This window comes from Coenobita brevimanus, chromosome 26 (genome assembly GCF_032717465.1).
Source record: "Coenobita brevimanus isolate Jiangsu-jjx chromosome 26, ASM3271746v2, whole genome shotgun sequence".
NCBI classification, from domain to species: domain Eukaryota; kingdom Metazoa; phylum Arthropoda; class Malacostraca; order Decapoda; family Coenobitidae; genus Coenobita; species Coenobita brevimanus.
This window is the reverse complement of record NC_136979.1, coordinates 41,354,156-41,372,497: the sequence shown is the minus strand read 5'-3', so window position 1 is coordinate 41,372,497 and position 18,342 is coordinate 41,354,156. Positions and strand designations below refer to the sequence as shown.

Here is an 18,342-nt window from a genome sequence, read left to right as displayed (position 1 = left end):
GGCACTAACCCTCCACCAACCCACTTGTTGACACGTAGGGAGCACGTATGGTTTGGTTATATGGTTATCACCCAGCGTTGTAAATGGTTTCTTGGCTTACAGGAAACCATTTGGTTTGTCACTCAATGTAAAGCCACCTGTAAAGGAAAGAAGAGCAATAAGAAGTGACAAGGAATATGACCAATTCTAAGGTGAGCTGTAGCAGTCTCTCACCTCCTGTAATGGTGGCAAGGGGTCAGCCAGGAAAAAATAAAGGATTTAACAACTTGGAGTTTATTATTAGTGACAGAGTCCCAACAAGACTGCCACCGATGTTTAAGAATGGAAGATAGGGCAGGAAGGAAATCAGAGACTGGAATGAGTAAGGAAGGGGAGGCATCCCTGGCAACAGCTGTGTGGGCCAGCTGATCAGCACATTCACTGCCTGCAATGCCTGCGTGTCCTGGGGCCCAACAAAACTGAACTAATTTATGACGAGATACGGAACAATTTCATGATACAAAGGACTAAAGGATGAGAAGCAGAAAGTGACTGAAGAAGGGACAGAGCACTAAAAGAATCAGAGAATATCATAAATGAGGAAGAAGGGGAATGACAAATACTGTATACTGTAACGCAAACAAGAGGGCACACAGCTTAGCCGTTAAAACACTTACACAAAGAGGAAAGCTAGAATGATAAAAGGTGTCAGGAAAGACAATTGCGAACCCAACACCCTCAGGAGTTTTTGATGCATCAGTGTATACAGGGACTGCTGAAGAATGACGGGAGAGATGGTCTAAAAGCTGGGAACGGAGAATGAAGGAGAATTGGACTTGCAATAAGGGAAAATGGAAGGACAAACATTGGGGCGTGGAAGATGCCATGGGGGAAAATGACTCGTGCGAAAATAGAAAACATTACTAACTAAGGGAGGAATGCGAGAGGAGGGAAGTCAGGACTGGGAGGAAGTAGGGAAGGGGTATTAGGGAAACAGTGCGACTTAGCATAGATACAAAAAGAAAGCAAAGCACAACAACAGAAAAGTGAAGGAACTCCTGATTCAGCATAGAGACTTTCAAAATGGAAAGACTTCAATTCACCAACAGCCAGATGCAAACCAGGATGATGCAACAAATCAAGTTGTTGGAGGATGTTATCTGAAGCAGAAGAATAAACCTGGCAACCATAATCAAGTTTGGAGAGAATGAAAGCAGTATGGAGGTGAGGGAGAGTAGTTTGATCAGCACTCTATGACACATGAGACAAAGTCTGAAAGAGACAGAGGTGCTGCAAAGCTGAAATTTTCAAGGAGGCAATATGGTTCTTCCAAGTAAGATGGAAGTCAAAAATAAGGTCAAGAAAGGAGGCTGAGGTTTTGTGTGGGAAAGGAGAGCCACAAAGAAAAAGAGGTGGCTGAGGAATAAGACGAGAGTGGGTAAAAGTGATAGCATGAGCCTTAATAGGAGTGAATTGGAAACCTTAGGTAGTAGCCCACTCTGAGGCTGCTGAAACCGCACACTGAATAAGAGCACCAAGGACAGAGATGTCAGAGTTTGAGACATATACTCAATTGCAAAATCATCTACACATAGTATAAAGAAGGGCAAACACCTACTGGGAGGCAAGAAACAATCCCATTAATAGCCAATAATAAGTGAATACTGCTAAAAACACTGCCTTGAGGAACACCTTCATACTGTGGGAATAGATCTGAATAAGTAGGCTGAACAGACTCTAAAGAAATGAGCTGATAGAAAATTCTTCAAAAAAAAAAACACCAAGCTTACCATCAGTACAACAGGAATGAACTGTGCTCAAAATATGAGAGTGCCAGGCAGTATCATATGCTTTCACAAGATCAAAGAAAACTGCAGTAACAAACTGGTGAGTGGCAAAGTTGGAATGGACATAAGTTTCCAGATTAAGGAGTAGCGTTAAGGTACCACAGGCCTTCCGAAAACCAAACTGAGAAGATGGCAAAAGCTATTTGGATTCTAAGAGCCATATAAGATGATTCATCATACACTAGACACCTTCTGTTGAACTATTCCTTTTTCCAGTTCTCTCCCCAACTTACTCTTGGCACATATTTTTCCACACCCAAGTTGTAAAAGCCTTAAAAGACATCCCACTTTTTCCGTTGCTCTCATTTCTCTGAATTCTCTCCAGTCCGCTTCTTTGAAAATTTTCCCCAGTCCTGTAAAGTTTGCTTTCCCAAAGTTGTATCTTCCATGCCTGTATAGCTCATCTCTTGGTGCCACATTCCCCTCTGTCATTTAGAACTCAATCACTACATGATTATTTTGTGTGTGTGTGTGTGTGTGTGTGTGTGTGTGTGTGTTCTTACCTAATTGTATCTTTACAGGAATGAGCCAAGCTCGTCCTGTCCCGTGTCTTAAACCATATTTATCGTACATATCCTTAAATTTGTGAATTGTTTTGGCACACACTATTTCATTCGGTAGTGCATTCCATTGGTCAATTGCTCTGTTTGGGAAACTGAATTTCCTTACGTCTTTATCACCTCACTTCTTATGCAGTTTTTTGCAGTGTCCTCTTGCTGATGCTTCTCCATGTGTTAAGTAATCATTTATGTCTATTTTCTCCTTCCCTGATATGCACTTATATAGCATTATCATGTCACCTCTTTTCCTTCGCTCCTGTAGTGTTGGTAGATTCAGTTTATTTAGTCTTTCTTTGTAGCTTAGGTCCCTTAAGCTTGGTATCCATCTTGTAGCGAAATCTTGTTTATATCTTTCTCTTTATGTGGGGACCAAACCACTACTGCATATTCCAGTCTGGGGTAGATCATAGCCACTATCAATTTTTTCATCAACTCCTCATCTATGTATTGAAATGCCATTCTTATGTTTGTCAAGAGCTTATATGTCTCTCTACAGTAGTGTTAATGTGTTTTCCGAGTGACAGTTTATCATGGACCAACACCCCCAGGCCCTTCCCTCTATTCAGTGATGGCCTCTTGGTGCTTTTACCCATTTCCAGTATTTTATATTTTTTGCATTAAAATTCATGTGTGTGTGTGTGTGTGTGTGTGTGTGTGTGTGTGTGTGTGTGTGTGTGTGTGTGTGTGTGTGTGTGTGCGCGCATGCATGAGTGAAGAGCAGAGTACATTTGTACAACACTATTCCTACTTTATTCCCACCTTATCCTACAGTATGGGCTGTATTCCGCATTCATGGGCTGCTTCGTATACATGTTCCTGGGGAGCATCAAGGACATCACCATCGGCCCCACTGCCATAATGTCCATCATGACCCACGAATATTCCATTGCTAACAGCCCAGACTTTGCTGTCCTGCTCTGCTTCATCAGTGGTTTAATCATCCTTGCCGCTGGTATATGTAATCTAGGTATGTATTTTTTTTTTTTTGTCAGTTGTGGCACCTAAAGAAGAGTAACTTAACCCCTTCACTGTAATGGAGCTGCAGGTATATACAGTATATAGTTTTTCATCATCATCATCTTTTTTTCCATTTTTAAATTTTTTTACATTCACCATAAACTGTTGAAAATTGTTTAATTTCATTTCGTTTTTAAAGACTCCAGCATGCTTAAGCAACGTTGGGTCTGGTTAGTACTTGGATGGGTGACCGCCTGGGAACACCAGATGCTGTTGGCATCCCTACGTGTCAAGTGGGGTTGGTGGAGGATTAGTGCCCCTCCCTGTAAAACAATTAACTCTAAGCGCTTGACCACCCCGTTTGGGATACATGGCGTCTGGCAATGGATGGATGGATGGATGCTTGCATGCATTGGTCTTGGTCACCTAATGGCAGCTCTCCATGTTGCTTGATCTCTGGCAGCTTCCCTGTTCAGTCCCTTATCCCGAGGTCACACTCATGACCCCGTCCCAGGTCTTTTTTGGTCTACCTCTCGCAACCCTACCCCTAACATTAACACTTCTCATTTTCTGCACCTAATTATCATTCTCATCCTCTCCACATGCCCAGATCATCTCAGTCTACCTGTCCTCATCACAACACCAAGGCACTCCAGTTCCATCCTACCTCACAACTCTTCCATCATAAAATGTGTACATTAAAGTTCCTCTGTTACCTATAAAGCTGATAATACCAGTTTCCCCCAGTTCATGGTACCAGCTACTATATTTGGAAAAAAAAAAATCATATTATAAAACATCTCTGACTTATATCTAGGACAGCCTGTACAGTTTTGTGCGTCCATGTAAGGAGTATCAATAAGTAATCATTCTTTTATCTGAATTCACTTTATTTCTAAACACAAGATCGTTCTTCACTTCTTTCCCAGGCTTCCTCATAACGTTCATCTCAAAGCCCGTGATCTCTGGCTTCACCTCAGCAGCAGCCATCACAATTGCATCGTCACAGCTTAAAGGACTGTTTGGCCTGAGCATACAGAGTGAGGGCCTCATTGATACATGGAGTAAGCTGATTGAAAACATAGAGTATACCAGGTGGCAAGATATAACTCTGGGGAGCTGCTGCATAGTTGTCCTGCTTCTGATGAGAGTGAGTTAATGAGACTGGGAAAATACCTGTAGTAGCTTATCTGGTTCTAGAGGGGGACAGCATCATGTGGTGGGACAGAGATGACCAGGTAGCTCCACTGTATGGTTATATAAATACCTCTCACCCTCTCCCTGTTCCCCTTAAAGAAGGATGGTGGACTACAGGAGAAAATTGTAATTTTAGCTTACAGTTCACTAAGTTCATGCCCAGATGAGCCTGCGATTACATCAGCAAGAACAAAGGGATAAATGGAGCTGCAAAAGGCAGGTCTTCTTTAATTTACTGCAGATGATGTGCAATGTATGAAAGGTAACATGTCTTATTTTAATTCAAATTTTTCAGTAATCCAACAACCCAGACTTCATATAAAAACAAAATCAGTGTTGCAGATAAGATACTAGTGTGATGTTTCAACCATTTTATGCTCATGAGATTTTACAGTGGCAGTGGTAGTGCTCATTCACAAAAAGACAAAGTCCTCACAGACATTGCCAAAGAAAGTGTGTGAAAGTGAGCCAAAAGGCAATGCCAGTAGTAGCAGACCTTATGTGGAATGGAAGAGGAGAGTGGAGTGGTACACTAATGAATGCAGGAAGAGGAAGAAGACTCTGACACAATGAGAAAGGTGTGTGAAGATAAAGTAGCATGGAGGCACTTCTGTCAGCCATTCCCTATCCAAGGGTTCCCAGGAGGGAGTAAGTTGCCAGAGATGATGATGAAGATGATAAGACTACACTGATAAATGTAAAAGCTGCCTAGTAAAATCCATTTTTTTACCTGAAAGACTGATTTGTCAGTTTCTCCCATTTTACAGTACAGGTATCAGGTGTATGGCATAAGGTGTAATATTTTCTAACACATCACTTATGTATATTCAGGATCTGTTGTGATAAAATAATTTCATTCTTTTTGTTTTCAGAAATTAAAGGATTTAAAATATGTGAAGCCACACCCCAATGACTCCACTAACACAAGAATATGGAAAAAGGTTATCTTTCTCATCTCAGTTGGCCGGAATGCTATTGTTGTCATCATTGCTACCATCATTGCAGCTTGCCTTCGGGATAACCAACCTTTCACTATTACAGGTACGTATATTTTACAAATACAGACCCACAAATCTTTGACATATGCCAGTAAGCCCAGAGGTGTCTTTCATTTTAATCTTGCCATTTCCTGACAGTCTGTTCAGCTTAAGTTGGACTTTTTGAACAGAGAGGTAAAATATAATATTAATATTTCCCTATTTTAAACTGAATAAAATCATCAGGTAATGCAAAGATTTTGTTCAACTTAGGAGTGAGTTTCCTTCCTCTAAAAGATAAAAAGTGTCCTACAGTATATCTTTCAGGATGTATGAAATCAGAATTATTAATTATTCTTGCCACTGACAATTTTCTTAAGATTAGGAGTGGATTTGTGTCCCCATTATGGATTAGCCCATTCAGTCTGACAGATTTTGCTTTAACTATAAGGACAGCCAAACCCAGTGTATGTCCACACCTGTCACTTACTCACTGTTTCACCAGCTTAGTCATTATACAATTTAGAAGGATGAAATCTGTCAAGTTGTAGCTATAGAGTTTTAACCCCTAAAGACCGCAAATCTCCCACCCTAATTATCACCCTAGCTGCATTTTGTGTCCAATTTTTCAACATATACTGAGGTAAATTTTGGTCCTATAGATTTCCAGAGCTTGAATTTACAAACCTGAAAATATACATTTCACTCTCATATGTTTAACCCCTTAACCGCGGGGCGTCACTTTCGTGACGCTCGGGAGCAAGGGATCATACCGCGGGGCATCAATTTTGTGATTCTGTGTTATTTTGAATTCATCCGGGCTTTCAAGTGGTGGCTTGTATCACCTATCAGTACTACCAGTGTCTAGCTATACTCAGTTCTGCTAATTTCATCTGTACTCCCATCCACTGTTGACAGTTTAGCCATTTTTCCCCTGTCCTTGACTCCCCTCCTTACCTCCCCTCCATTACCCTCTCCTCCCGCCTGTCCAGCTGTGCTGTGCTGCGCAAATCCTGGACGGATTTCTCCACTCATTTTATCCATTGAAATGTGCCCTATGCCCTATTCTTATACAAAATAATATATAAAAGAAAGAGAAAAGGTAATTGATACTGCCATACATCTAGAATGGGCTAATTATCACGTGGCAACACCCCATGTGCACTCATTCACTAGTTTTCCTCGTTTGTTTCCCCTTGAAATATGCTGTATGACCTATTCTTGTAACAAAAATATATATAAGAAAGGAAGGGAGAAGCCTAAGTGATATTTATATTCATCTGGAACTACCTAATTTATTATGTATTGTCTAGATTTCCTGCCAGTCATTTCATAGCATATAAATTAGCAGCTGTCACCACACTAACACTGTCAACCCTTCCCTGCCCCATGGCCACATCATTCAGTTTAATGTCGTCTTTCAAGGTGAAACCATGTCGGATTCGCACCTGTCCAATTCTGCCGCTTCTTTTCCCCCTGCAAAGGGCCCTGCGACCTCTACCCCTACTAAACCTCGTGTGGGAAGGGGTAAAGGGCTAAGTGACTGCTGTGGAACGTGAACTGGCTAATTTAACAATGATAATGATGGACAGTGACTATGATCTTTCTGGTGACTCAAACAGTGCAAGTGGAAATGTAAATAATGTGTAAATAGCAAGTGAAAGCAATGAATGTAAATATAATTGAACAGTGGAAAATAGTTTTATAAGTTACTGCAAGTGACAGTGCATAACATAGTGTAAATAAAATAGAAATGTAAATAAAATAGAGAATGTAAATAGAAATGTAAATACAGTAATTAGTAATATAAGAATACGAGTATGAATACTTGGAGAAATGAAAGTGAAAGTGAAAGCTTTGCTCTAGCGTGTATGAATGTGAAGGCAAAAGCTTCGTTCTCTACGCTAGTGTACTGAACGAGAAAGTGCATGCCTGGAGTGAAAATAAACTACTAGTACTGAAAGAAACTTATGGATAAATATTGTATATATAAATAAGTGTAATAAAGTACACTAGGAATATAAAGTGTGAGTGTGTTTATAAATAATAAATGACAGCTCTGCCTCAGAATACCATCGGGGAACGAGCGCGGGTGGAAAGCTTATATGCGCTCGTAATTCGCACTGGTTTCACAGTGTTTTTTTTTTTGGAAATATGAATTCCAAACTACTTTAAATTCATAGAATAATGTTTGTAGTTATAATATCAACCATTGGTAACCATATTACGGGGTATCAGGAAGTTTAAAGTGGAGACTTCATTACCCAACTTCAGAAGTCTCCACAAGTCCTACGGTAGTCGACGAAGGCTCAACAAACATCCCAGGAGAAAGCTGATGGTATGTGCCATATGCTTATATAATTATAATATTCTAGGACTAATAACTGATTTTTGGCAAATATTTTTAAAAAGCCAGTCGGAGCGCGATTATCCCCACAGGACGCACACAGCACACTCCTGACATCCCTGCAGTTAAGGGGTTAATGATTACCGCACTAGCAACCGTCAAAGATTAACCCTTACACCGCGGGCTTGTTTTGCTTTGACTTGCGGCTCCCGCGGGCATATATGCACTCCGACAGACTCTCTAAAAATATTTGCCAAAAATCAGTTATTAGTCCTAGAATATTAAAATCATATATACTTATGGCACATACCTTCAGCTTTCTCCTTGGGTGTTTGTTGAGCCTTCGTCGAGTACCGTTGGACTTGTGGAGACCTCTGAAGTTGGGTAACGAAGTCTCCACTTTACACTTCCCGACAACTCGTAATATGATTACCACAGCCTGATATTATCACTAGAAACACTAATCTATGATTCATAAATAGTTTGGAATCCATACTCCCCAAAAAAAACACTGTGAAAGCAATGAAAATTACGGGGGCGTATGACCATCCCACTTCCGATCATTCGCCGCTAGTGTTGTCTATTATTCATAAAAACACTCACAGTTTATATTTCTGTTACTATATAACACTTATATATATCTACAGTCTTTATCCATAAGTTTCCTTCAGTAATAGTAGTTTATTGTCACTGTAGGGATTCAATTTCTTTCAGTAAAATACGTAGCATTCACTTTCTCGTCCTGTATACTAGCATTGAGAGTGAATGTCACTTGCACCTTCACTTCATAACTCATAGTATTCATACATGCTAGAGTGAAACTTTCACTTTCATTACTCCTAGGGTATATACTCGTATTCTTATAATACTACTCATTTACATTTCTATTTACGTTCTTTATTTTATTTACGTTATTTACATTTCTATTTTATTTACACTGTGTTATGCACTGTCACTTGAAGTAACTTATAAAACTATTTTCCACTTCACGTATATTTACATTCATTACTTTCACTTGCTGTTTACACATTATTTACACATTATTTACAATTCAACTTGCACTGTTTTACTCAACAGAAAGATCGTAGTCACTCTTTTATCAATTGTAAGCCCTTTACCTCTTTCCACACGAGGTTTAGAAGGGGGTAAAGGTCACAGGGCCCTTTGCATGGGGGTGAAAAGTGGCTGAAGTTAGCAGGAGCAAACAGACATACCTTCACATTGGAAGATGACAGTGAACTGATAGGGGTGGGCCAGGGTGGCCTACCTAGGGAAATGCATTACTGCCAACGTCAGCCTCTTGACAGCTGCTAATATATAGCAGTGAAATCTAGACCGATCAGCGAAGTTAAGCAACGTTGGGTCTGGTTAGTACTTGGATGGGTGACCGCCTGGGAACACCAGATGCTGTTGGCATAAAGTTCTCCCTACATGTCAAGTGGGGTTGGTGGAGGATTAGTGCCCCTCCCTGTAAAACAATTAACTCTAAGCCCTTGGCCACCCTGTTTGGGATACATGGCGTCTGGCAATGAATGAAAAAAAAATGAAATCTAGACAATACATTATAAATTAGGTAGTTCCAGGTGAATGTAAATATCACTTAGGCTTCTCCCTTCCCTCCTTATATGTATATTTATTACGAAAATAGATTATACGGCATATTTCAAGGGGAAATAAACAGCGAAAATTAGTGAACAAGTGCACGTCAGGTGTTGTCAGGTGATAATTAGCCAATTCCAGGCGTATGGAACTATCACTTACCTTATTTCTTTTTTGTATACTGTATATTATTTGGTATAAGAATAAGGCATAGGGCTTATTTCAATGGATGAAATCAGTGGAAAATTCCAGGGAAGATTTACTTAGCGTAGAATACAGTGTGGTGGCCTGCAATAATTAGGTAGTTCCAGGTGAATGTAAATATCACTTAGGCTTCTCCCTTCCTTTCTTATATACAGTATTTTCATTATGAAAATAGATTATACAGCATATTTCAAGGGGAAATAAACAACGAAAATTAGCGAACGAGTGCACGTGAGGTGTTGTCAGGTGATAATTAGCCAATTCTAGGTGTATGGCATTCTCACTTACCTTATTTCCTTCTTGTATATATTATTTGGTATAAGAATAGGGCATAGCGCTTATTTCAATGGATGAAATCAGTGAAAAATTCCAGGGAAGATTTACTTAGCGTAGCACGGCCGGGCAGGCGAGAGGATAGGGCAATGGAGGGGGGTTAGGGAGGGGAGTCAAGAACGGGGAGAAATGGCTAAATTGTCAACAATGGATGGGAGTACAGATGAGATTAGGAGTGCTGACTAGTGTTGGACATTGGCAGTACTGATAGATGATACAAGCCACCACTTGAAAGCCCGGATGAATTCAAAATAACACAGAATCACAAAAGTGACGCACCGCGGTATGATCCCTTGCTCCCGAGCGTCACAAAAGTGACGCCCCGCGATTAAGGGGTTAAAAAAAAAAAAAGTCACCCTTTGTTTAAGAACAAAAGTAGGAAAATTTTGGAAAATACATTATTTTCACCAAATAGCCATACAGAAGTCACTATAATCAATAAATTATGTGCCTAGGCATGAAACAAGTTGAAGGAATGAGCATGAAAGTTAAAAAGATAAATAAATAAATAAAATATAATCAAGATAAATAGATATATTCAGCCTGTCTACGATCATCTGCATTAGAACTTTATGTAGCAGGATCTGAAACTGACAGCCGTCAGATATCAGTCTTTAGGGGTTAAGAGAATTGCACTTATAGGAGGCGTGTGCTGAGGATGGGGGATATCATTGTTGTGTATGATGTGCATCGAAGGCATGTCTGGTATGTGTCTCAGGTGTGTGTGGTATGCATGTAGATTGTGTCTGGGGTGTGTATGAGTGGCATGTCCTAAGATAAAAGACATTTTCGGATGTGATGGGGCGGTTGATATGATTGGGGTTTGTGCAGCTATCATAGGTATCCTTTGTTTTATTATAACTGTTCATGCTATTTAAGATTATTTTGTTCATCTTACAACATCACCACAATACTGAAGGGGTTATTGAAGGCTGTATCTAACCCTTCAAGTCCAAAAGGTCTCACCTCATGGGACCAAAATCATCTGAATACTGGAAGAATGAAATACTGTAATAAATACATCATCACATTGAAGGGGATCAGTATGATATTATTAATATGATTAAAACAAAATATATTATGAAAATGAAAAATATTATAAAACATATGATATACAGTAATTAAAAAGGATGAAAAATCTCTACTATGTTAAGGTGAATGAACTAAAGCATTGTATGAAAAAAAAAAAAAAAAAAAAAAAAGGTTGACTTTGTCCTTCTTCTGGCAGGTTACATTGATCCTGGACTACCAGGATTTAAGCCACCACCCTTCAGCACATGGCTGAACACATCAGATACAGGAAACTTGACCTACTACTCGTTCAGCGACATGATGCAGACTGTGGGTGCAGGCATCGGCATCATACCCATGATATCCATCCTGGAGAGCATCGCAATTGGTAGTGCCTTCTCTGGAGGCAAGACCATTGATGCCACCCAGGTCTGATTCCATGTTGTCCTGTATTCTGGTCAGCTCAGGAGGCCAAACACCAATGAGCAATTTATTTTGAATAATGATCTTGTGGTTAATGCACAAAACTGGTACTGAACAAGGCACATGATAATGGAATTGTGTGAAAACGAAAACACTGAACCTATGAGACTTGTCCTAACTGGTAGCAGGCACCCCAAGTGCAAGCCAAAATTTTCCTATTTATGAAAATTTTGACTTACTAAACACATATGAGGTCTGTTATCAAGCTATTCTGTTGAGCTAGGACACTAATCCCCCTCAAAGTAGGCCCCTTCTCACTTGACACATGTAGCCCAGCATTATTTCCATTGCCTGAAAGATTTTTCAAAGTCAGTTTTCAGTATCTCCTGCAGATGCTTTGTTGCATTCATCATGATCTCTCTTCTTGTCTCAAATCAAGAGCCCTTCAGCAGAGTTCTGAGCTTAGGGAATGACTAAAAGTCGCATGAAGCCAGGTCTGGTGTGTAAGGAGGCTGCTGGACCTGCAGGATGTTGTGCTTGGCCAAAAATTCCTGAATCAGTTGAGAATGGACAGGGGCGTTGTCATGGTGCAACTTAACTTGCCGCTTTCCAAAGTTCTGGTCTCTTCTGTTGAACTGTGTCATGAAGACAACAGATAACGTCAAGGCAGTAATATCTTGTGACAGTCTGACCTTCTGGTACGTATTCATGATGCACAACACCACAGTAGTCGAAAAAACAGTCAACGTGCACTTCATCTTGCACTGGACCTGTTGTGCTTTTTTTTTTGCTGAGGCAACCCTACATGCTTCCACTGGGACAACTGTGCTTTGGTTTCTGGGTCATACCTGTACACCCGAGTCTCATCTCCGGTGATACTAGTTTTCAGAAATGGATCGCAATTTGCACACTCCAACGTGTCATGAGCATTGTCCATCAGCAGAGCTTGTTGTTCACATGAAAGGAGCTTTGGGATGAACTTGGCCGCAACTCATCTATCTATCTATCTATAGCCCGACGCCTTAATCCTGCAAAGGGTGGCTGCAGACAAAACGCCTCCAAGTCGCTCTGTCACCCACCATTTGACTACCGTACCCTCCCCCCAACTCACCCCCCCCCCTCCCTCATATACCTCACAACTCCATCCCTCCACCTCATCCTCGGTCTACCTCTCCCTTTCCCTCCCTCCACCTCACCTACATACACCCTCTTAGTCAGTCTTTCATTCTCCATTCTCTTCACATGTCCAAACCACCTCAGTGTATTTCTCCTAATCTTCTCAGTCACATCCACATCCACCCCGCAGTGTTCCTTCACTTCTTCATTCGTCAACCTGTCCCTCCACGTCACTCCACATGCTCCTCTCAAGTAACTCATTTCCACTGCTCTCACTCTTGACTTGTTCCCCTCTTGCAAGGTCCATGCCTCGCTTCCATGCGTCAGGGTAGGGATCACAATACTATCATGCAGTGACTTCTTAACTTCCATACTCACCTCCCTATTTCTCATCACTGCTTTCAGTGTACCAACAACCTTCCTTCCCTGCTGTACCCTTTCACGCACTTCATCCCCCAAAGTTCCATCCCTACTCATCACACTACCCAAGTACTTGAATGCACTCACATTCTCCATATCCTCACCATCCAACCTCTCTGCACACTCTGTGACTTCATTCCTCTCAAACACCATAACTTTACTTTTGTTTACATTAACTTTCAGATTCCTCCTCCTACACACTGTCCCAAATTCATTCACCAAACCTTGCAACTCCCATTCATCTTCACTCAACAGTACTGTATCATCAGCAAACAGCAACACTGGAAGCTTCCAAATCTCACCTTCATTCATTAGAGCCACCTCCACATCCACTGCCCTACCCTGCACCTCCTTTACAACCCCATCCATGTATATATTAAACAGCCATGGAGACATCACACAACCCTGTTTCAGTCCCACATTGAGATCAAAGAACTCACTCAGCTCACCATCCACTCGCACCGTAACCCTAGCTCCCTCGTACATACTCTTCACAGCACTCAACAATTTTCCCTCCACTCCATATATTCTTAATACCTTCCACATACCTTGCCTATCTATTCTGTCATAAGCTTTCTCCAAGTCCATGAAGGCAGCATATATATATACAGTATATATATATATTAGCGTCCCTCCCTGTAAAACCAATAACTCAGAGTCAAATGGCCACCCCGTATAGGATTATGGCATCTGGCAATAGATAGATAGATTTATATACAGTATATATATATATATATATATATATATATATTGTATATATATACAGTATAAAGTAAACTTGCACAGTGCGCAAGTGGATGGGCAGTCCTGGTCCTCGCGCACTATGAAATCGCACACTGTGAATACATAATCTTATGGAAAAAATTACATATGGGTGGTACCCCCTCATACCTTGACATTTTTTGACCCTTAGAGATATAATAAAGGGAAAATTTTTCAGACATACACTACAGATATAGCTACAATAACAAAATTATGGTCAGTCACCTTAACAACAGTAGACAACAGGCTTGATGGACTTTAATACTAGGAGTTCCAAGGCACAGCAACACACTTAAAGTGCCCCCGCCACCGTCTCAGCCGCACCACGCTTGTTTAACAGTAGCCAGTGTTGTATTGTTCCAGGCTTTGACAAAGAAATTTACAGCCTGTCGAATGTTACATTTATTCCAGAATGCAGCAACAGTCATTATGGTGGGGGTTGCAGGTATGCCAGGTGAAGCAGGTGAGTCAGGTGGGGCTGTGGAGGTGGAGGGGGAGGCGGCTGGTGAGTCAGGTGGGGCACTGGAGGAGGAGGGGATGGCAGCGGGCGAGTCAGGGGAGGTGGTGTGGGGAGGATCTCCATCTCCTCCTCGCTACTGCTCACATTTTTGGCACTTTCCTTCCTCTCTCCTTGTTTGTCTGTTTCATTCCCCATCTTTTTATAGACATATTGGCAGTATAACAACTTGGCATTCATGAAATAACTATCATTCAAGTGAATCCAAACATTATTATAGAAACTAGGTATCTATTCTAACTTACCGTTAATGCCGAAAACATTATTGTCGAAGTTGTTATTGACGAGATCTTACTTTAGACTCCTTTTGAGCACCTTCTCTATGAGCCTCTAAGTCACAATAGGCACGTCATGCGGGGAGGGGGGGTCACGTAGTCAGGGAAAATAGCAGTTTTGCGCCACTCCTTGCCTCTGCCTCGCGTATTGTGGGCTAAACTCACGCATTCAAAGATTTATGGTTATGATTTTTTGGTCACTCATGTACTATGCAATTTGCGCACTGTGATCACGAGTACTATGCAAGCGTACTTTATATATACAGTATATATATATACAGTATATATATATATATATATATATATATATATATATATATATGTTCAGTATATATATATATATATATATATATATATATATATATATATATATATTGTGGTATGTGAGGGCACTCATCTTCCACTCATTCGATGTAGTGCTGCTCTCGGGTGTCCGCCTTTTCCTCTCCTCCTTCCTTTCCTTCTTTCCTCTTCTGTCTTTCTTTACTTCATTATTTCCTCATCCTTCTGCCTACAAGTGACTTTACACTCCCTCTTTTGTCTTTCTTTCCTTCATTTTTTCCTATTCCTTCTGCCTATAGGCAACTCTAGTGGAATGGCAAGCCGAATGGTGTCCAGTACACCAGGAAACCATTTACTTTGCTGGGTGGTAACCACATAGCCAAATTATGGCGCCTGGTGGTTTAGCAGGTAATTGCGGCGCTCCAGTCGGATTGAGCCAGTGAAGGTTTATATCCAAGGGATGGTTGGGGTTTATTGCTCACATAATGCACTCATGGATGAGTGAGGCTGGTCATTCTCATCTTAAATGTCAGGACCAACCTCCCTAGCCTCGGGCTCCTATGCTACTCATGGGACAATGTAGAAATGGATGATGGATGGATGGATGGATGGATGGACATACTGTGTGTATATATATGCAATATATATATATATATATATATATACTGTATATATATACTGTATGTATATATACAGTATATATATATATATATATATACTGTATATATATATATATATATACTGTATATATATATATATATATACACACAATAGCTAATAATAATATCCGCTAATAATAATATCAATCATTGTTTTCAGGAAATGATTGCTCTAGGGGCTTGCAACATCCTGGGCTCCTTTGTACGATCCATGCCAGTGACAGGCTCATTCTCTCGCACGGCAGTCAACTCGACGAGCGGTGTAAGGACAACTGCTGGTGGCATCATCACGGGCCTTCTGGTGGTCCTCGCCCTTGCCTTCCTCACACCTTACTTCAAGTTTGTTCACAGTCTGGGTTATATTCTAGGTGGCTTGGAAATTTTATAACACATCTTCCCCAGTGAATTATTCCTGGATGTTACAGTTCATCTTAGTATCTTTACATGTATTACTGATGTGAACTATGCTGACATTAAGGTGACATAAATATCAGACAAGACAGTGTTAAGGTCTGATAAGTAAAATACTGTTGCAGAAGAGTTGGAATAAAATAAATAATATCTAAGAGAATCTCCAGATATAAAATGCAAAATAAACTGCTAAGGAAGAGATGGTGCAAAATAAATAATATACAAGAGAACGGTAAGGTGGAAAATGCTAAATAAACCACCAAGGAAGAGGTGGTTGGAAGCCTTCTGTGCCACTTAAAATGTGACGTATTCTCTGGACTACAGTAGCCTAGCCGCAGACTCTTTACACCTCAAATTGGTTAATTTGGGATTGGTTGCTACCATTTTTTATGCTCTTGCTAGAGGTATGGATGTTAATGAGATTAGTAACTGACAGAGGATTAAGCTGGTTGAAGGAATTGTGTATGGAGAAGCACATGACAAGAAGTTTTTTTTTTTTATGTGATACAGTAGATGCCTCACTGACTTTATATGGCAGGTGTACTGTATATGAAGTGTATCTGTATAAAGACTTCACCTACTGGAAATTCTCTCAGCTGAACTACACCTCTGGGGTTAGCCTGAATAAAGTACCCAGAGGCATTAACCACAGGGAAAGGGTTAACAAATGGTCACTTAGAAGTACTGAGTAAAATGCAGGCTGTGGAAATGGTACAGCTATGTACAGTGCATGAAGCAGAAAGATAAGGGTGGAGAAGTATGATGTCTGTCCAAAAAGAAACAGAACTTCTTAAATAGCACACTAACTAGCTGGTGTGGTGTGACTGCAAAGGGAACACTGTGTAGCGCCAACTTTGAGCCTTAGTCTAATACTATCCGCTATGCCGCCTAGTTAATGCAGTATTTAAAACATTGTTACTTTTTGGACAGACCTCATATATGAATGAGGGTAGTGTGACTTGGAGAGAGGGCAGCCTGATGGCAGGGGACACGATGATATGGAAGTGACCTGTTTGTGGCCACCTCCTCAGAAAGTAAAGCATTGGGCTGCAGGCAGTACACCACATTATGAACATAAAGTTGAAGGTATGAGACACAGAAGACCAAGAAGACTGATATGATAAATGAATGTGGCAGAATGTAAGGTATGGACAGCGAGGAAGCAAAACCAACGATAGAGGACAAGATGGGATAATTAGTATGTACAGTACTGAAATGCGCATGATGAGGGTTTAGACCAGTGTGATAATAATACATATGTCTCTCTTTTGTCTAAGCAGTCATTAGAATAATTCTGTCTCACATGTGTTGCACGAGTAACTTAATGAGATACAGTGTACAAGTATTTAGTGTCGATGGTTCCTTTGCAGGATGTTCCTATGACCGTCCATGATGACAGATTTACAGCACATACTTCATTACTGTAAATATAAAGGTTAATAATGTAAGTACTGTATTCCAACAGGTACATTCCCAAGGCCACCCTGTCAGCAGTTATCATCTGCGCAGTGATTTTCATGATAGAATATGAACATGTGCTGCCCATCTGGCGTGTGAGGCCAGTAGACGAGCTGTGTCTGTGGGGGACATTCCTAACATGTCTGCTGTGGAAGCTTGAGTATGGCATCATTGTGGGGGTGCTCATCAACCTGGCCATCCTCCTCTACAACCTTGCACGACCTAAAGTCAATGTTACTACCATTAGTATGCAGGTAAGTACATACATATTCAGGGGCAAATTTGCCTGTGCAGTACTGAGACTGGAACAAAATAATATGAAAATGATTAGATGGTTCCATCTATCTATTTATTGCCAGATGCCTCAATCCCGTACGGGGTGGCCACAAACAAATCACCTCCACATCGCCCTGTCCCCCGCCATGTCACTGCCCTGCTCCCAACTCACATCCCCCTCTCTCATATACCTCTCCACCCCATCCCTCCATCTCATCCTCGGCCTCCCCCTCCCTCTTCCCTCCTCCACCTCACTTACATACACTCTCCTCATCAGTCTCTCACCCTTCGTCCTCTCCACATGGCCAAACCACCTCAGTGTGTTCCTCCTAATGCTTCCTATCACATCCACATGCACACCACAATGCTTCTTTATATCCTCATTTGTCAGCCTGTCTCTCCATGTGCCTCCACAGGCTCCTCTTAAATTACTCATTTCCACTGCTCTCACCCTTGACGTGTGTCCTTCCAACAACATCCAAGCATCACTTCGATACGTTAGAATTGGTATCACAATACTGTCAGGTAGTAACTTTTTCACCTCCATGCTCACTTCCCCAATTCTTATCACTGCTTTCAAGGAACCAGTAACCTTTCTTCCTTGCTGTACCCTTTCAAGCACTTCACCCTCCAAACTTTCATCCTTACTCATCACACTACCCAAGTACTTAAATGTACTCACATTTTCTATTTCCTCACCATCCAACCGCACAGTACATTCACTGACTTCAC

General features: G+C 40.9%; 1 protein-coding gene across 1 annotated transcript in view; it reads left to right on the top strand.

Moving 5' to 3' along the window:
- LOC145394021 (sodium-independent sulfate anion transporter-like) overlaps nt 1–18,342 on the top strand; it is a 75,904-nt gene that overhangs the window by 14,117 nt on the left and 43,445 nt on the right. The window contains exons 3-8 of the mRNA XM_080267991.1: nt 3,158–3,353; nt 4,273–4,493; nt 5,413–5,581; nt 11,229–11,440; nt 15,626–15,804; nt 17,342–17,588. Coding sequence (XP_080124117.1) covers nt 3,158–3,353; nt 4,273–4,493; nt 5,413–5,581; nt 11,229–11,440; nt 15,626–15,804; nt 17,342–17,588 — 1,224 coding nt within the window. The remainder of the gene's footprint in view (nt 1–3,157; nt 3,354–4,272; nt 4,494–5,412; nt 5,582–11,228; nt 11,441–15,625; nt 15,805–17,341; nt 17,589–18,342) is intronic.